Genomic DNA, 16894 nt, shown 5'->3' on the forward strand with positions numbered 1-16894 from the left:
CAGCTTAAATTTAAAAAAGGCTAAAAAATGGGAGGGGTATTTTGGGAGGGGCTCTGAATGATGTATGGGTTTAGAGGCGGGGCAGGAGGTAGAGCTAATTGGCTGAGCTGCAGCAGCAGCAGCAGTGTGCCTCTAATAGCGGTGAGACCCAGATGGTTGGACGTCAGCGGGGGGTATTATTGATTAACTGATTTGCATATTGTGATGTGTCCACATCATCCACTGAAATGACTGAAATAAAAGTGTTTTTTAAAGATTAGGAAAGGTTTATAGAAAATTTTTAGCAGGACTGTTACGTTTCATGACTTCAAAGGAACACATTTCAGCTATTAATGAAAAAAAATGGTTTAGGTTTAGTGGCTTTTTAATCTTGTTGATCACCAGCATCACTGGCGATAAAGTCGTTAACAAGGTTATTTTACTGTAGACCTTTTTTCAGAAGTACAGCTGGAAAACACTGTTGTCTTGTATGTCTTGTTTTCTTCCTTTGTCCATTCTGTTCATGTCCTGCTTTCTATCTGTTTCTGTTTTTCCCAATGTGCCTCTGCCTTGTCAGTACTGTCTCCTGGGTTTGTTTGTAACCCCGCCCCCTCGTCATCCTCCCCAGGTGTTCCCAGTCTCCCAGTGTGTATAGAGCCCTTTTGCTTTAGTGTTCTTTGTCTTTTTTTTATGCTTCGTTTTAGATCTGTAAGTGTCCTTGACTCAGTTTTTCTGTTACTTCTTGTTTTCATAGTCATGTTAATTCAATTCAATTTTATTTATATAGCGCTTTTTACAACAGAAGCTGACACAAAGCAACTTTACAGAGAACTGCCCTCTCATCTCTCAACCCCTGATTGCGCTCTGTTCCTTGAAATAGGTCTCTGGTTTGCTTGGGGTTATAAGAACTGTGGTGCTTTTTAGCGAACCAGCCCACAATTCCACCAGTTTTGGGTCAACCGTCAAAATGTTATATCATACATTATCAACAGACGGCGCTGCACAGCTGCAGTGGAAAAACAAACAGACAAACAGACGTTACAGACGATTCCACGTCGGTGGAAAAGCTCTGTGACAGTTGTCTTGTATTCTTCCTCCTAGTTAAACAAACCTTTCTGCAAGAAGTCATATGGGAGTTACTGACTTGCCTGTCTTACCAGCATATACTGTAACCAATTCTATCTGAGAGTTTTCTTGGCCTTACAGATATTATCTAGTCCCAATTAACTGTCATTTCCTAGTAACAGAAATGTAGGTTAATGATTTTAAACTTCCTTCAACTAATTATTTACCTTCGCAAAGTTACTGCCAGCTGGCAGAGCACCATCATGGGCACTCTGTTCTTTGGGTTCTTGGCCAAATGAAGCGTTTCCTGCCAGGTTGGGGGACGCTGACTGGAGCTCAGGTCGCTGCACAGGTTCAGCAGAGTGTACAGATCTCTGTCCCTCAAACCTGAGAAAACACAATACATTTCTGATGCAGCTCTGGATCATAATGTAAATGCTGTGGATGAAAAAAAAATACAGGCGAGAAAATAAGATAACATTAAAGATCCTCGTACCAGTGGAGCTGACACTAAGAGCAGCTAGTGTCCAGTCCAGCCCTGCAATCCCAAACTGAGCCTGAAGCCTGAGCAGAGTGTGCTGAACCAGCTCACACAGAGACTGAGGAAGAGCCTGGACACTGTCCATCATCTGAAAATCATCACATCATCACCACTGTCAACATTATCAAAATCATTACCCCCATGATCATAATTACCACCATCATAAACATCAAACTTTCCAACATCATTACTATCAGAACCACCAACTAATATCACTGTCATCATTACTCATTAATGATTATTAATATCACAATATCATCATTACTGTTAATATCACCACCAAAATCATCACAACCATCGGCACTATCATCACAAACATCAAACTTACCAACATCATTACTATGATAACTACCATCCAATATCACTGTCATCATTAATTATAACTAATATCACAATATCATCATTACTGTCAATATCACCACCAAAATCATCACAACCATCATCACCATCATCACAAACATCAAACTTACCAACATCATTACTATGATAACTACCATCCAATATCACTGTCATCATTAATTATCACTAATATCACAATATCATCATTACTGTCAATATCACCACCAAAATCATCACAACCATCACCACTATCATCACAAACATCATGATAAACATCAAACTTACCAACATCAATACTATTATAACCACCATCAATATAACTGTCATCATTCCTCATTAATGATTATTAATATCACAATATTGTCAATCATTACTGTCAATATCACCACCAAAATCATCACAACCATCGGCACTATCATCACAAACACCATCACCATCATCATAAACATCAAACTTACCAACATCATTACTATCATAACCACCATCAATATCACTGTCATCATTACTCATTAATGATCATTATTGTTAATCATCATTCCCATTACCATCATTACCACAATCACCACCTGTACAATCAGATTCATTACCAGAATCATCACAACTTTAACACCATAATCATCCCCATCATTACTACCATAACATAAATCATTATTATCATGATGATTAGGCTGTAACCTCCTGAAATGAAGCGTGGTTCCTCCGCTCCTCACAGACCAGTCGGAGGTAGAGTGAACTGCCGGCTCCTTTCTTCATCAGCAGCGTCTCTATCTGTCTGTCTGTCTGTCTGTCTGTCTATCTATCTATCTATCTATCTATCTATCTATCTATCTAGCTAGCTAGCTAGCTAGCTAGCTAGTCTGCACTTCACCTGACTGCTCATCATTCTGTTCTTCACTTATTCTGTCTCTCTGGGATCACAGATGATGGACTGACCTGTTTGCTGGACTCTGAATCCCTCAGTTCCCCTCCACACACACCCAGCTCCTTCAGCAGGACGTCCCAGCGCTCAGGCCAGGGTAATAGTCCCAGCGGAAATGACACACAGCACCTCCTCTTACTGAGAGAGTTACAGAGAGCTGAACCTGTGGAGACACTCAGGACCAGACACACCCCCTAAAGAGCACAGACAGGAGAGTGAAGTGTGTTAATACACTGCAGACAGCCCCAAAATGATTGTAATAAATGATATTATTGGTATTGATATTATATTGATTGTTATTATATTAAGAGCTTTCTGTGCCAGTGATATAATGGTAATTCAATAACAAAATAATGCAGTTACAATGCATATTTAGTTATTGATAATATTCTTATCTGGTGTTATGTGTGGAGGCAGGGGAACTGTGGGTCCACCCCACGTCAGGACGCCCAGCCCCTCTCTGTCCCAGCTGGCTCGCATTGGACTGATTGAGCAGCCAGCTGGGACAGAGAGGGGCTACACGCCCTGGCAGGGGCAAGACCCACAGTTCCCCTGCCTCCACACATAACACTAGATAAGCAAAAATGTTTGAGGTTATGTCTATATAATTATACAATAAGTCAATATTGTAATTATCATGACAGGCCTCATCAGAAAAAGATCAAAAATCATAACCACTTCTCCACACAGGTTTCTGTACACCCCTTTGTTCAGTGGGTTCAGCGGCATTAAGGGTTAAAATGTACTTACATATAAAGAAACATGCATAAATTTCAAGCAAATCCTCACAATAATTTTTAAAAAAGGTGAAGTTTTACCAGAATAATGGAGGACCTTACTGCAGCAAACTCTCTACTAATAACTCATTACATTACATTTGGCAGATGTAATGACAAATAACAATTAACCATTCCAATTAAAAATTACATATTGAACATATCTCACATTTGGAAAAAATACATATATATTTTTATGTTCTGTCTGGAAAAGTTTTTTTACATAAAAAAAAACAAAAACAAACAAAAAATCCTTGATTTACACTCATATTTCTTCATTCATGAAGAAAATTTAAATAATAATTTACAATAATAAAGAAGAGAAAAGGTTGATATAAAAAAGTCGATCCTTTTTGTGGGAAAAGTGAATTTGGAAATTGGATGAGAAAATGTCCACACACTTTTAATCTTATACTTGTTCACTTAACTCATGTAAAAATGTATTGTGTGAGAGTTTGTAATTCTGACCTTGGGAATGTTCTCTGGTATCCAATCAGAGACCATCTGACCTCTGGCATCGTGTACAAGATCTGCTCCATCAACAAGCAAGACCAGCAGTGGATCTTCTCCAAGCTCAGCCAAGCGCAGGTGGAACTCAGACCGCAGGGCTCTGGAACACGAGACAACGGACCAATAACAGCAGCAGGACTTTCATAATTAAAGATGGAGTAAGTTACAAACAATGTTTTAAAAAGTTGAAAAAAAAATGCATCCAACTATCTAGAAGAACATTTGTGAGGTTAGAGGTTAAATTCTGTTTAATAATAAAGATGTTGGGTGGGGTTGAGGTCAGGGCTCTATGCAGGCCAGCAAAGTTTTTCCACACCAAACCTTTAAGGAGTTTGCTTTGTGCACTGGTCTAAAATTGCTGAAACATTAAGTTTGATTGTAGTTTCAGCAACAAGTGTAGAACAGGATCTACAGGGCCAGCTGTAGGTAAATGTTCTACAGAATGCCACTTAGGACCTGTTCACCTCCATGCCCAACCATATCTCATCTTGTATCTTTAAAAATGATTTATGGAAAACATTTCTACATCCTGTACCTGTAGGATACACTTGGAGCCAGCTCTTCCTCTACTTCCTTCATCTTCCTCAGACTTTGGACCAAACAGCGCAACATGTGGCTAATGCTCCTAGCTGATTGGCTAGCAGTTGTGGAGTAGGAAATTACATGACATGCAGGAGATTTGAGGGCGTGAGCAACAGCAGCCTGAAGAAAAAACAGAGCGTGTTTCATTATGAAGAGTGTGTGTGTTGTATTTTTGTGTGTATCTGCGCATAAAACCATTTACCATGAAAGCCGTCTTGCCCGCACCAGGACTCCCCTCCACCAATAGGATCCCTCCTTTTCGCTGAGACTCTCGAACCTTCCCCGTCGCAGCAGAAATAAACTTCCTCCTGCCGTGGAAGTGCCGTCGCTGGGCTTCCTGATGCATTTCCTGCTGTTTAATAAGATCAGCCTCATCTACTTCCTGTCAGAAATGAACCAATCAAAGTGTGTGTGTGAGGTCAGGGCTGGAGCACTGATTTCTTTATAATGAGTTTGAACTGAAAGGCTGACCTCCACAAAGAGCTTCTGTAAAGCTGTCCAGAGATCTTCCGTCACAGCCTTCGCCATTTCCTCCAGTCCTCCCACAGCGGGCCGACCGCCCACCACCCCGGACCACTCACACGGGTAACTGCAGAGAGAACCCAGCCACCATTTCAGATCTCTGTACTTACAATCACTGCCCACTTTATTATAGAAACACCTACCACCCTGAACTTCCACTTACTGGCCACTTTATTAGAAACCTCTCCCTATGCTGTAAGAGGTTCAACACCATGGGCACTAGTTTAGCGACCTATGCAGCTTGATTTAGGGTGTGTCAGTGTGTCTTTGCTATCATAATGATGGGAAAAGTACGCCTTGCATGGCTAAATCTCTTAAATAATTATGGGTGTATTTTAGGCATAACCAGGTGTGCACTGACTTTGGCATGTTACTATTATATGATTATATAAACACTTCTTAGCAGAGGGAAATTCCCGGCTTGTTCATGCTTGTTAATTCTGTTTATTGTTGATGTAAAAGTGTCCATGTGTGCGTAAAAACAGGTGAAAATGCTTTTTGGGACGCACCTGTTCAACCTGACAATTCACTGCCAAGTTAGCAATGAACGTCTGACTGTTGATGTCTGTCTAGGTTGTATTCAGTCAGTGGAGCACCTGTGTTTTTTCATTGCCAAGATAGCAAATACACCAGAAATTTGCCTGAACTTGCCCTAATTTCCATACCACCATGTCCATCGGTGTAGATATATTTAGAAGCACCAATGCTTTTTAAACAATGCAGGCACAAGGCATGAAAATAGACTATTGGCATGGTGTAAGACAGCAATGAGCATCACGTTGCGCCATGACTTACTTTTCTATTACTCGGAACTCGTTTTTCCGGATCCATTCTTTCAAGTCCTTCAGTTTATCCTCTGATTCTCTCGACTCAGCTGTGAAATCTGCTCTCCATGCCACAGGAACTGAGCTGAGAACAGTGAAACAAAAACAACACAAACAGCAAAGATGATCAACAATGTTATAAAATGTTATATAAATATGTATTTCCATATAGTTTGTGTTGGCTAATTTTGCTTAGTTCAGTTTGTTAGTATGTTTGTTAGCTATTTTCAGTTTAGGTAGCTAGTGTTAGTTATGTCTAAATAGCGCATTATTTCAGTGTTGGCTGTTTGACAAGTTATAGAATTCAAAGATACATCCATTCAATTTCCTTATTTACTCTAAATACATACCTAAGTACCATAGATTACTGCTGTTATCCTTTTTTTGTCACTTTGGTTAACTAGTGTTACTATTTCCAAGCTCCGTTTGTGAGCTTTGCTATTTCCAAATATCACTTAGATGGTAGTTTTTTCAGTTTAATAAACTGTATAATACTTCTTTTATCAATACTGTTGATTTGTGAGGCAGTCATACCGGATTCTGAAATTGGGTTTGTTAATTATGTAATCTGACTTGTGGGGGCGTTCCTGTATGAACGTAGAAGTCTGACATTAGAGTTTGAATAGAAAGCATCACATAAGGTGGGACATAAGGTTTTACTACTTACTGGTCAGTTAGTGTATTAGTGTAGTGTAACTAATGAAACTAAGTGCAGTAATACCTGAGCAGCTGTGGAGATCTGAAATAGAAGAACATGCGGTTCTGAGCAGAGTCGGGATACACAGACTGAAACTGACGAATCTCCATCTCTGTGATTGACAGGCTGCAGGGGTCGGTGCCCAGCTGGTAGAGGAGATATGAGAACATTAATATCAACAGTATCAATGAGGACGATAATGATCAAAATTTAAAAATGAGAAATTTTAATGACTGCATCTTTAGAAAACTAGATGGAGCGATGAGTCTCATGCTCTTTATTTAAAAAAAGAAGAAGATTTGAGGTGTGTTCTTATCAGCTCAGTGAACTGGACTACACAGGAAATTGAGACATTTACAGTGATATTCCAAACAAAGACATCACTGTGTCTTAGGGTAGTTTTAATGCTTTTAATATAAGAATATTGTAAACTGAGTACTGAGTTACTGACTGAGTACACTAGTGTACTGTTGCTCCATGTATTGTAGTTTTTGTTTTTTACAAATTACACATTGGAAAGTGGAAATGGTGTGTGTGTGTGTGTGTGTGTGAGAGAGAGAGAGAGAGAGAGAGAGGGAGGGGAGAGAGAGAGAGCGAGAGAGAGACAGGCAGAGAGAGAGAGAGAGAGAGAGAGAGAGGGAGAGAGAGAGACAGGCAGAGAGAGAGAGAGAGAGAGGGAGGGAGAGGGAGAGAGAGAGAGCGAGAGAGAGAGACAGGCAGAGAGAGAGAGAGGGAGAGAGAGAGAGAGAGAAAGAGAGCGAGAGAGAAAGACAGGCAGAGAGAGAGAGAGAGCGAGCGAGAGAGAAAGACAGGCAGAGAGAGAGAGAGAGAGGGAGGGGGAGAGAGAGAGAGCGAGAGAGAGAGAAAGGCAGAGAGGGAGAGAGAGAGAGAGAGAGAGAGAGAGAGAAAAAAGAGGAGAGAAAGCCTTCAGCAGTGCAACAGCACAAGCGGTCACAAACACACATAACATATAAACTTGGGAGATATGAGGGATTTGTCAGTCTATCAGTGTGAGCGCAGCAGAGTCTATAGTGAACTATAGTGAGTAACAACGTAACGCTATATCTTTAATAAATTAGTGATTTGAATCTTTTTCACCGGATTCTGATTCTTGAAAAATATTCTATAAACCCTGTTCTGGAACATCCCTGATCAGATATTACAAGCACTGTTTGAGGAGCCTGCAGCTTAGAGCCGAGTCTAAAACTGTGGCCTATTCACTATTCACTACACACAATAAACAGATCACTAAAAAAATCACTAAATAAAACACCATTTTAGGAAACAGAAGTAGGATTATTACAATTTTCTGAGAGTAGTGCACTACATAGTGAAATGAACACAGTTTCAAAAACAGCTTAGCTGTTCTCTCACCCCAGCAGTGAACAGAGTAAGTAGCTATTTTTAGAACAAAATACTATTATGACTCATTATAATTAAATAAATCTGATCAATAACAATAAATCATCAATACCGAATATTATACTCTAGACTTACCCAGCTTCCCTCAGGCAGATTATCCAGCGCAGGCCGAGGCAGCACTGGCCCGTATCTCTCTCCCAGTATTCCCAGCATCAGCTGACTGCGGCCCACCTCCGACAGACAGAGCTCCACAGCCCGGGCCAGGTCCTCCTCCGTTACACCGGAGCGCAGTTCCACCTCCTGCAGGTAGAGGCAGTGAGGAGCCGCACGCCGACGCAGCTCCGGAAACACACTCTGCACCAGAACATTCCTCTCAGCGCCCATGTCCCGCCACGCTGAAGAGATATACACACGCACCTCACGCCACCTGCAGACGAGTCACAACCACACCAGCACATCATCACTCAATTTATCATTTACCCATGAAGCCCATTCCAGCACCAGTAAAGATACATCACTCGAGCAGAGATAAACTAATCAATCCAAATTCAGATACAGATAAATACAGGGCTGATAAAGCTCTGAACTTTTTTACCTGTCTGAGATACTACATATACTACAGCCATACACCAAATAAGGTGGCAATTATAGAACTCCAAAATAAACTAGATTTTGATTACTGTATTTTTTGCACTATAAGGCTTAAAGTTAAAGTTGTGAAGCTAAGCTAATTAAACAAAACTGTGATTCTTAAATTAAAAAAAAAAAAAACGAGCGCTGGAAGTTAATCTACACAGATTTCTCGTCTAAAAACTGTTTATTTGGGTGAGTAAAGCACTTCCATTTATTTACAGTAAGCTTAGATTTCAAGATTTCTACTAAGGCTGGGTGCAGCAGCAATAAACATTTTTTTCTGGTAGGCCAGGGTGATATTAGCTAGTGGTTCGTCCCACGTAGCTTGTTTTAACGCGGTAAACACACAGACTACAGTTTGATATATTCGCCTCTGAACAGCTAAAAAGGTAGAATTTAGCGCAGTATGCAGATAATGCTAATGCTGCTCCAGCGGGGCTACCAGCAGGCTACAGGCTGATAGACTCATTTCTGAATGGCAAAAGAGTTAGCGCTTAGCGGCTAATGCTAATACTGCTCCAGTCTTGGTACTAGAGAAACTTTACTAAAATATCTTTATAACACTGTACTTCAGTGGAGTGGCTTTACTGTTTCTTAATACCTGACTCACAGAATTTATTCATAAGGCGCACCATATTATAAGGTGTACTGATCATTTCTGGCAAACTTAAAAGGTTTTAAATGTGCCTTACAGTGCAAAAAATATGGTAGTAGCCTAATCAAGCTTAGATTTTTTTTATATTTTATTATTATTTAATTCGGTAGTTTAGAGATGACCCCCAAAGAGACTCTCTGCTGTGTAAAAACTAATTTGCTGTCTAAATGTAAACGGATTGTTTATACTGTAAAGGTATCTGTATGTTTTATTTTATATTATATTTTATTTTATATGGAAGACCAAAACTGCCAAAATTTAAAATAAATAAATAAATAAAATAAAATCACTCAATAAAAGTAATTTGGTGATAGTGTTAAAGAATAATTATAACCAATACAAAAATAAATACATATCCATAAAAATAAATATATTACATTGTTATTTATGGGTTTAATTTCTCTTTTGATTCGTTTGTTTATTTATTTCCCAATTTATTTATTTCTGTATATTTCTGTTTATTTCTGTGTGACAATAAAAATCTTGAATCTTGAATCACTGATTTTTTTTAGCAGTCATATCGGTAAATCAGGCTAAAAACTAATAAAAACTACTAAATCAAATGTTTAATTTGCTATTTAAAGTTAAAATGTGGATATCTGAACTGCAGTTTTGGTTATAAGGTGAATTCCTGCTGTTTCTGGTGCTGCTCTGGGGCTCAGAGTTACCTGAGCGTTGGTGTGGTGGGCAGTGGAACGAGGTCTGCAGCTCTCTCAGGTTTATTTCTGAGCTCTGCTGGAGGAGGAACATCATACAGCGTGTGCATGAGCTCCACATGATCCAGCAGCCTGGAGGATCCTCTCTCTGAAACAAACCTGCAGACCCACAGCAGATCAGTAAATCAGCCTAAACCATCCTCAATCTGATTCAGAGAGGAGTCTGATTCACTCAGCGCTTACCTCAGCATCTGATTACTGAGGCCAAACACATCCACAGTGTGAGGATCACCACTCACATCCTTCCTGAAAACAGAGAACAAGACCATCAACAACAAGACCTTCAACAACTTGGCCATCAAGAACATGATCATCAACAACATCCAACCATCATCATCAATGGTCAACTGTGGGATAATTAAGGTTAAAATATTAATAAAAGGTGTAATGGAACTGAAGCTGCAGACAGAAGAAAGTGAAAGAACTTACTCCTGCTTGTCCATCACATTAACCACCAGAGCTTCACTGCTGGACTTCTTCCGATATTTCTCCAGTTCAGTCTCCAGTTCAGTCTCAGACTCCTGCCAGTCATCAGTCATCAGGATTATATTATCCAGCTGTTCAGAACAACACGCATTTTATTAACCCTTAAACTAATCCTTACAACATTATTGAATCATTCAGAACAGATACTGAACCATTTATAATACATACTGAATCATTCAGAACAGATACTGAATCATTTATAATACAAACAGAATGATTCAGAACAGATACTGAATCATTTATAATACACACTGAATTATTCACAGCAGATACTGAATCATTTATAATACAAACAGAATCATTCAGAACAGATACTGAACCATTTAGAACAGATACTGAATAATTCAGAACAGATACTGAACCATTTATAATACAAACAGAATCATTCAGAACAGATACTGAACCATTTATAATACAAACAGAATCATTCAGAACAGATACTGAATAATGTACAATTAATACTGAATCATTCAGAACAGATACTGAATAATGTACAATATATACTGAATCATTCAGAACAGATACTGAACCATTTATAATACAAACAGAATCATTCAGAACAGATACTGAACCATTTATAATACATACTGAATCATTCAGAACAGATACTGAACCATTTATAATACAAACAGAATCATTCAGAACAGATACTGAATAATGTACAATATATACTGAATCATTCAGAACAGATACTGAACCATTTATAATACATACTGAATCATTCAGAACAGATACTGAACCATTTATAATACATACTGAATCATTCAGAACAGATACTGAACCATTTATAATACAAACAGAATCATTCAGAACAGATACTGAATAATGTACAATATATACTGAATCATTCAGAACAGATACTGAACCATTTATAATACATACTGAATCATTCAGAACAGATACTGAATAATGTACAATTAATACTGAATCATTCAGAACAGATACTGAACCATTTATAATACAAACAGAATCATTCAAAACAGACACTGAATCATTTACAATATATTCTGAATCATTTAGAACATATACTAAACCATATATAATACAAACATAATTATTAAGAACACATACTGAATCGTTTAAAATACATACCGAATCATTTAGAACAGATACTGAATTATTTACAATATATACTGAATCATTCACAGCAAATACTGTATCATTTATAATATATACTAATCCATTTACAACACTTTACAATACATACTAAATCACTGACAACAGATACTGAATTATTTACAATAAATTATGAATAATACAGAACAGATACTGAATCATTTATAATGCATTCTGAATCATTCACAGCAGATACTGAATCATTTATTTACAATATAGTATACACTAAACAACACACAACACTGTTTATAGCACAGTTATAGCAATTAATGAATAATTAATAGTAATACTAATTAGTAGTAAAACTAATTTCTGAATATCAAATATTTCTTCACTTTTAAATATGAAAATGTGGAGTAAATTGAACTCATTTACTTATAGGGTTTTTAAATATTGTATTAGTATTTGTATTAACTGTTTTTAAATGCACATAGTAATAAAAAGCAATAGAAAGAGATACCCTGTTAAATTTAAATTAATAAATAGAGATTGGAAGTCAGTTTGAAAATTTAAATTTGAAAAAAAGAATTATTATGTTTTTTGGTTTATAAATCCACATAAATGTTCTGAGTTCAGGAGGATAAAAGAAATAGATGAAAGGTAAGGATTTGAGTTTTTTTAAGACAAGATACTTAATAATCCACATATTAAAGGGTAAATTTACTGCTGTTAATAAATATGTACACAGATCTTAAATCTAAAAAAGTCAGGTGTGAAGGTGAACAGACCTTTGCGTTGTCCTCAGAGAGCTTAGAGAAGACATCACTGTAGCGCTTCCCCTCTGTATCAGTCCAATCGCCCTAAACAGCAACAGATCAGCAAAATCAGTATTCAGAACGAATCCGGAAAACCTACCAGGAATACAGTCCTGTGGAAAAGTTACAGCCCATAAAAACGTTTGTCCTTTTGTTTGTTTTAGTTTTTTTATATCTTAATATGAGCAATACTGAGAGATGGAAGTAATATAACTAAACACATTTGTTGCTGACTTATTTGGGAGTGCCTAATAACTATTAACATAAATGAGCAGCTATGTTGATTCAGTTTAAAAACAGTGGTTTTATTTTATAAGTTTTATCAATATTGTTTTTTTAAAAATTGTCTATTGTAGTGTTGCGTATAGTACCATTGCTTATTGTAGCGTAGCTTTGTGTATTACAGCATTGCCTATCATAGTGTTGCCCAACGTAGCATATCATAGCGCTTCGTATCGTAGCAATGCTAGTTGTGAATTATAGCCTTGCATATTATAGTGTTGCGCATCATAGCATATCAAAGCATTGCATTTCACAGTTTTGCATATCACAGTGCCGTGTATCGTAGCATTGCACAATGTAGTGTCTCATATCATAGCGTTGTGCATTGTATAAGTATGTATGACGTGTTCATACGTATTGTATTGTATCGTAGCATTGCGCATTATAGCATTACGCGTTGTTGCGTATATCAGTGATATAGCACTGCTATATAGACTGCAAGCAAGAAGAGCGTACACTTAACATAAATCTATTATTATAAAATATCAAACAAAGCTTTTACCATTACTTTTTATGCTTTGTATCAGTATAATCAGTTTACCACCACTTCACAAACTGACGGTTTTCCGCTGAAAGATATGAGCTGTACAGGGCTGGGATAGTAACATTAGCTGAGCTTACTTGTGCTGACAGAATGCTGTGAGGCACTGTGGATCTTTGCTGAATCAAATAGTGGTTAAAGTCAAGAAGTGAATTTGGGCTTTATGTTAAACTGTGAATGTTACTTACAACTGTAAACATATTAAATTTAACATTAGCTAGTTAAATCTGCTTTTTTTGTTTTTTCAATTCCATAACATTTCATACAATTCTGAAGCTTCTTTTCATTATGAATTTTCATCAAGCTCTCCTCTCATCATGCCAAACAGCAGCAGTTCTGACCTCCATCTGCTTCACTGTGTCTCTCACACGATCCAAAAGACTGCCGGACCAGTGATCCGCCTCCTGACATTCAATGCTGTTTGTCAGCAGGACTTGTGAGTGCTCACAGCCGTATCCCAACATCACAGCCAGGGGCACAGCGGTCAGCTGAGACTAAAACACAGAGAAACATTCAGATAACATTAATGCAGGCTGAGAAAATCACAAACCACATTTCAGATCTTACACAGCACTTACACAGTGCACAGCTAGGGTACAGATAGAGCACAGCTAGGGTACAGATAGAGCACAGCTAGGGTACAGATAGAGCACAGCTAGGCTACAGATAGAACACAGCTAGGGTACAGATAGAGCACAGCTAGGGTACAGATAGAGCACAGCTAGGGTACAGATAGAGCACAGCTAGGGTACAGACAGAGCACAGCTAGGGTATAGACAGAGCACAGCTAGGGTATAGACAGAGCACAGCTAGGGTACAGACAGAGCACAGCTAGGGTACAGACAGAGCACAGCTAAGGTACAGTTAGATCACATCTTGAGCATGGCTAGAGCACAGCTAGGGTACAACTAGAGCACAGCTAGGGTACATTTAGAGCACAGCTAGGGTACCGTTAAAGCACAGATAGAGTACAACTAGTGCACAGCTAGGGTACAACTAGAGCACAGCTAAGGTACAGCTTGAACACAGCAAGGGAACAGCTAGAGCCCAGCTAGGGTACATTTAGAGCACAGCTAGGGTACCGTTAAAGCACAGATAGGGTACAACTAGTGCACAGCTAGGGTACAGCTAGAGCACAACTAGGGTACAGCTAGAGCACAGCCAGGATATAGCTGGGACACAGCAGGGGTACAGCTAGAGCACTGGTACGAATCAACTAGAGCACAGCTAGGGTACAACTAGAGCATAGCTAGGGTACAGCTAGAGCACAGCCAGGATATAGCTGGGACACAGCTGGGGTACAGCTAGAGCACTGGTAGGGTACAGCTAGAGCAATGGTACGAATCAACTAGAGCACAGCTAGGGTACAGCTAGAGCACAGCTAAGGTACAACTAGAGCACAGCTAGGGTACAACCAGTGCACAGCTTGGGAAAAACTAGAGCATAGCTAGGGTACAACTTGAGCACAGCTAGAGTACAGCTTGAACACAGCTCATAATTCACTCATATGAGGAAAACATGGAGATATTAAAGACATCCAACCAAAAAGCTGCTTTTTTAAAGCCAAATTTCCATGATTAAACTGAACATACAGTAGAACTACAGAAAAGACCAGCAGAACATTATGAACGAGAAGAAGAACATGATTATGGCTTAGTACTGGTCTCACCCCAGCAGCTGAACTGGTCTCCTGCTGGTCTTCTGATGGTTCTGCAGGTGGACAGAAATGCTCATACCAGCTGACTCCACTACTGAAATGGGAAATGCAGATCAGGGTGTGTCCAGGTATTAGAGGGATGTTGTAGCTGCAGGAAATCTGCACAGCTTTCAGCAGAGCCTGCAGGTAATCCTCCAGCAGCTCCTGACTGAACTTCCTCTGCCTGAGAAACAAACAGAACTCATTTCAGCTGAATTCATCAATAACAACTCAAACTGATTACATTTCTGAGGTTCTCACTGTTTTAATGCTATTAAAACTGGTTCTGTAGTAAAAATAACTACAACTTAAAGAACCACCTAGATCAAAAGTCTTCAAATCTGGATCATGTATCTACTTTCCAGTCCAGAACTTTGTAATCCTTTGTATTTGTGGAACTTCATGTGATTAGAATGTGATTTCTGCCTGTAGATGTCGCACTAGAGCACCAGCATCCTAGAGCAAAACAAACGTCAAAACAAATGTTCAACATATTCAGCATTTACTGCTGTTCCAGAAGCTTCTGTGCACCAATCAAACCAGCAGAGACTGCTCTGGTTGACCTAGCTTTACCTTTTAGCCCTTTCAGCTTCTCTAGAATCTTCCACATGCCGTAAAACCTTAGTGGGTCCAGCGTTAGCTTTTATCCTTCATATTCACACATTTTCATTCTAGAGCATCATTAAAAACTAAGACAAAGCCAAAAGCTGGTGCATTTACAATGTTTTACCACTACTTTCTAAATTTAAATCATAGGGCCCTATCTTACACCCTGCGTGCATCACAATGCTCATTGCTATCTTACACCCCACCAGCAGTCCTAAACTGTGAACTTTAAGAACTTTACGCACTCATTCACTTTACCAGCCTTCAGCTATATACCATATACCCTATTTGCACTACTGATATATACTATTTATACTGTCATTCCATCTCAATCACCATCAATATTGCACTATTTTTTACGTATGTACGTATGTTTATTGTGTCTTGTTGTATTGTACATATAGTGTCTCCCACTCTTTTTATATTATATATCTATTTCTTTTTTTTCCTTACTTATATTTATATATCTATTCCTCCCCCACACCACTGCACCTTGTTTTTGTCTCATGTATGTCTATTTGTGTCCCTGCTGTATTGTACACATAGTGTCTCCCATTCTCCTTTATTATATCTATTATCTGTACTTCTGTAAAATTGGGAAGGAGAGTAACGTAATTTCAATTCTCTGTATGTCCTGTACATATGCAGTATTGACAATAAAAACTACTTGACTTGACTACTTGACTACTTGATTTTCACATCCTGTGCCTGCATTGTTAAAATAGTGACAAAGTTTATGAATATATATACACTGGTGGGCGAGGTCGAGAAATTAGGTGGGTTCAGGTAAATTTCTGACGTATTGTTATCTTGGCAATGGAAAACACAGGTGCACCACTGACTGATTTAAACCCTGACAACAGTCATCAGTCAGATATTCATTGCTATCTTAAATATATAGGTGCACTCTGCATGCTTGCACACACAGCAGTGCGCAAACCCAAGTTTTGCATAAAAAATAAACATAATAAGGAATAAAATAACATTGCTGCTCCTGTAAATAAGCTGTTCATGCACCTTCACCTTCCTCTGCTGAGAAGTGCAGAAGCACTGCGCTGTTAAAATAGCAACCTGCCAAAGCCAGAGTGCACCTGTCTCTTAAATGGAATTAATGGCAAGTGACACGCTTATAGGTTTATTAAATGTTATGCCCAAAACACAAAGATGATTAATGAAAAGAATTAGTACGTGCTTTTTGTGTGTTTTGAGCCACGCAATGTGTACTTTTCCCGACGTTACGAAAGCAAAGACAAACTGACACGCCCTAAATCAAGCTGCATGGTGCACGGCTG

The 16894-nt window shown here is 38.6% G+C and overlaps 1 protein-coding gene across 1 annotated transcript in view; it reads right to left on the reverse strand.

Moving 5' to 3' along the window:
* The window catches only part of LOC103028520 (telomerase protein component 1), a 56994-nt gene that overhangs the window by 27338 nt on the left and 12762 nt on the right, over positions 1-16894 (reverse strand). Inside the window, exons 13-28 of the mRNA XM_049470117.1 lie at positions 14970-15180; positions 13642-13794; positions 12451-12522; positions 10550-10677; positions 10304-10366; positions 10073-10219; positions 8252-8543; positions 6779-6900; positions 6029-6142; positions 5183-5300; positions 4914-5093; positions 4665-4831; positions 4088-4229; positions 2858-3037; positions 1541-1673; positions 1272-1431 (exon numbers count right to left, since the gene is read on the reverse strand). Coding sequence (XP_049326074.1) covers positions 1272-1431; positions 1541-1673; positions 2858-3037; positions 4088-4229; positions 4665-4831; positions 4914-5093; positions 5183-5300; positions 6029-6142; positions 6779-6900; positions 8252-8543; positions 10073-10219; positions 10304-10366; positions 10550-10677; positions 12451-12522; positions 13642-13794; positions 14970-15180 — 2382 coding nt within the window. The remainder of the gene's footprint in view (positions 1-1271; positions 1432-1540; positions 1674-2857; positions 3038-4087; positions 4230-4664; positions 4832-4913; positions 5094-5182; positions 5301-6028; positions 6143-6778; positions 6901-8251; positions 8544-10072; positions 10220-10303; positions 10367-10549; positions 10678-12450; positions 12523-13641; positions 13795-14969; positions 15181-16894) is intronic.

The sequence above is a fragment of the Astyanax mexicanus genome, chromosome 21, assembly GCF_023375975.1.
Source record: "Astyanax mexicanus isolate ESR-SI-001 chromosome 21, AstMex3_surface, whole genome shotgun sequence".
Taxonomy (NCBI): Eukaryota; Metazoa; Chordata; class Actinopteri; order Characiformes; family Acestrorhamphidae; genus Astyanax; species Astyanax mexicanus.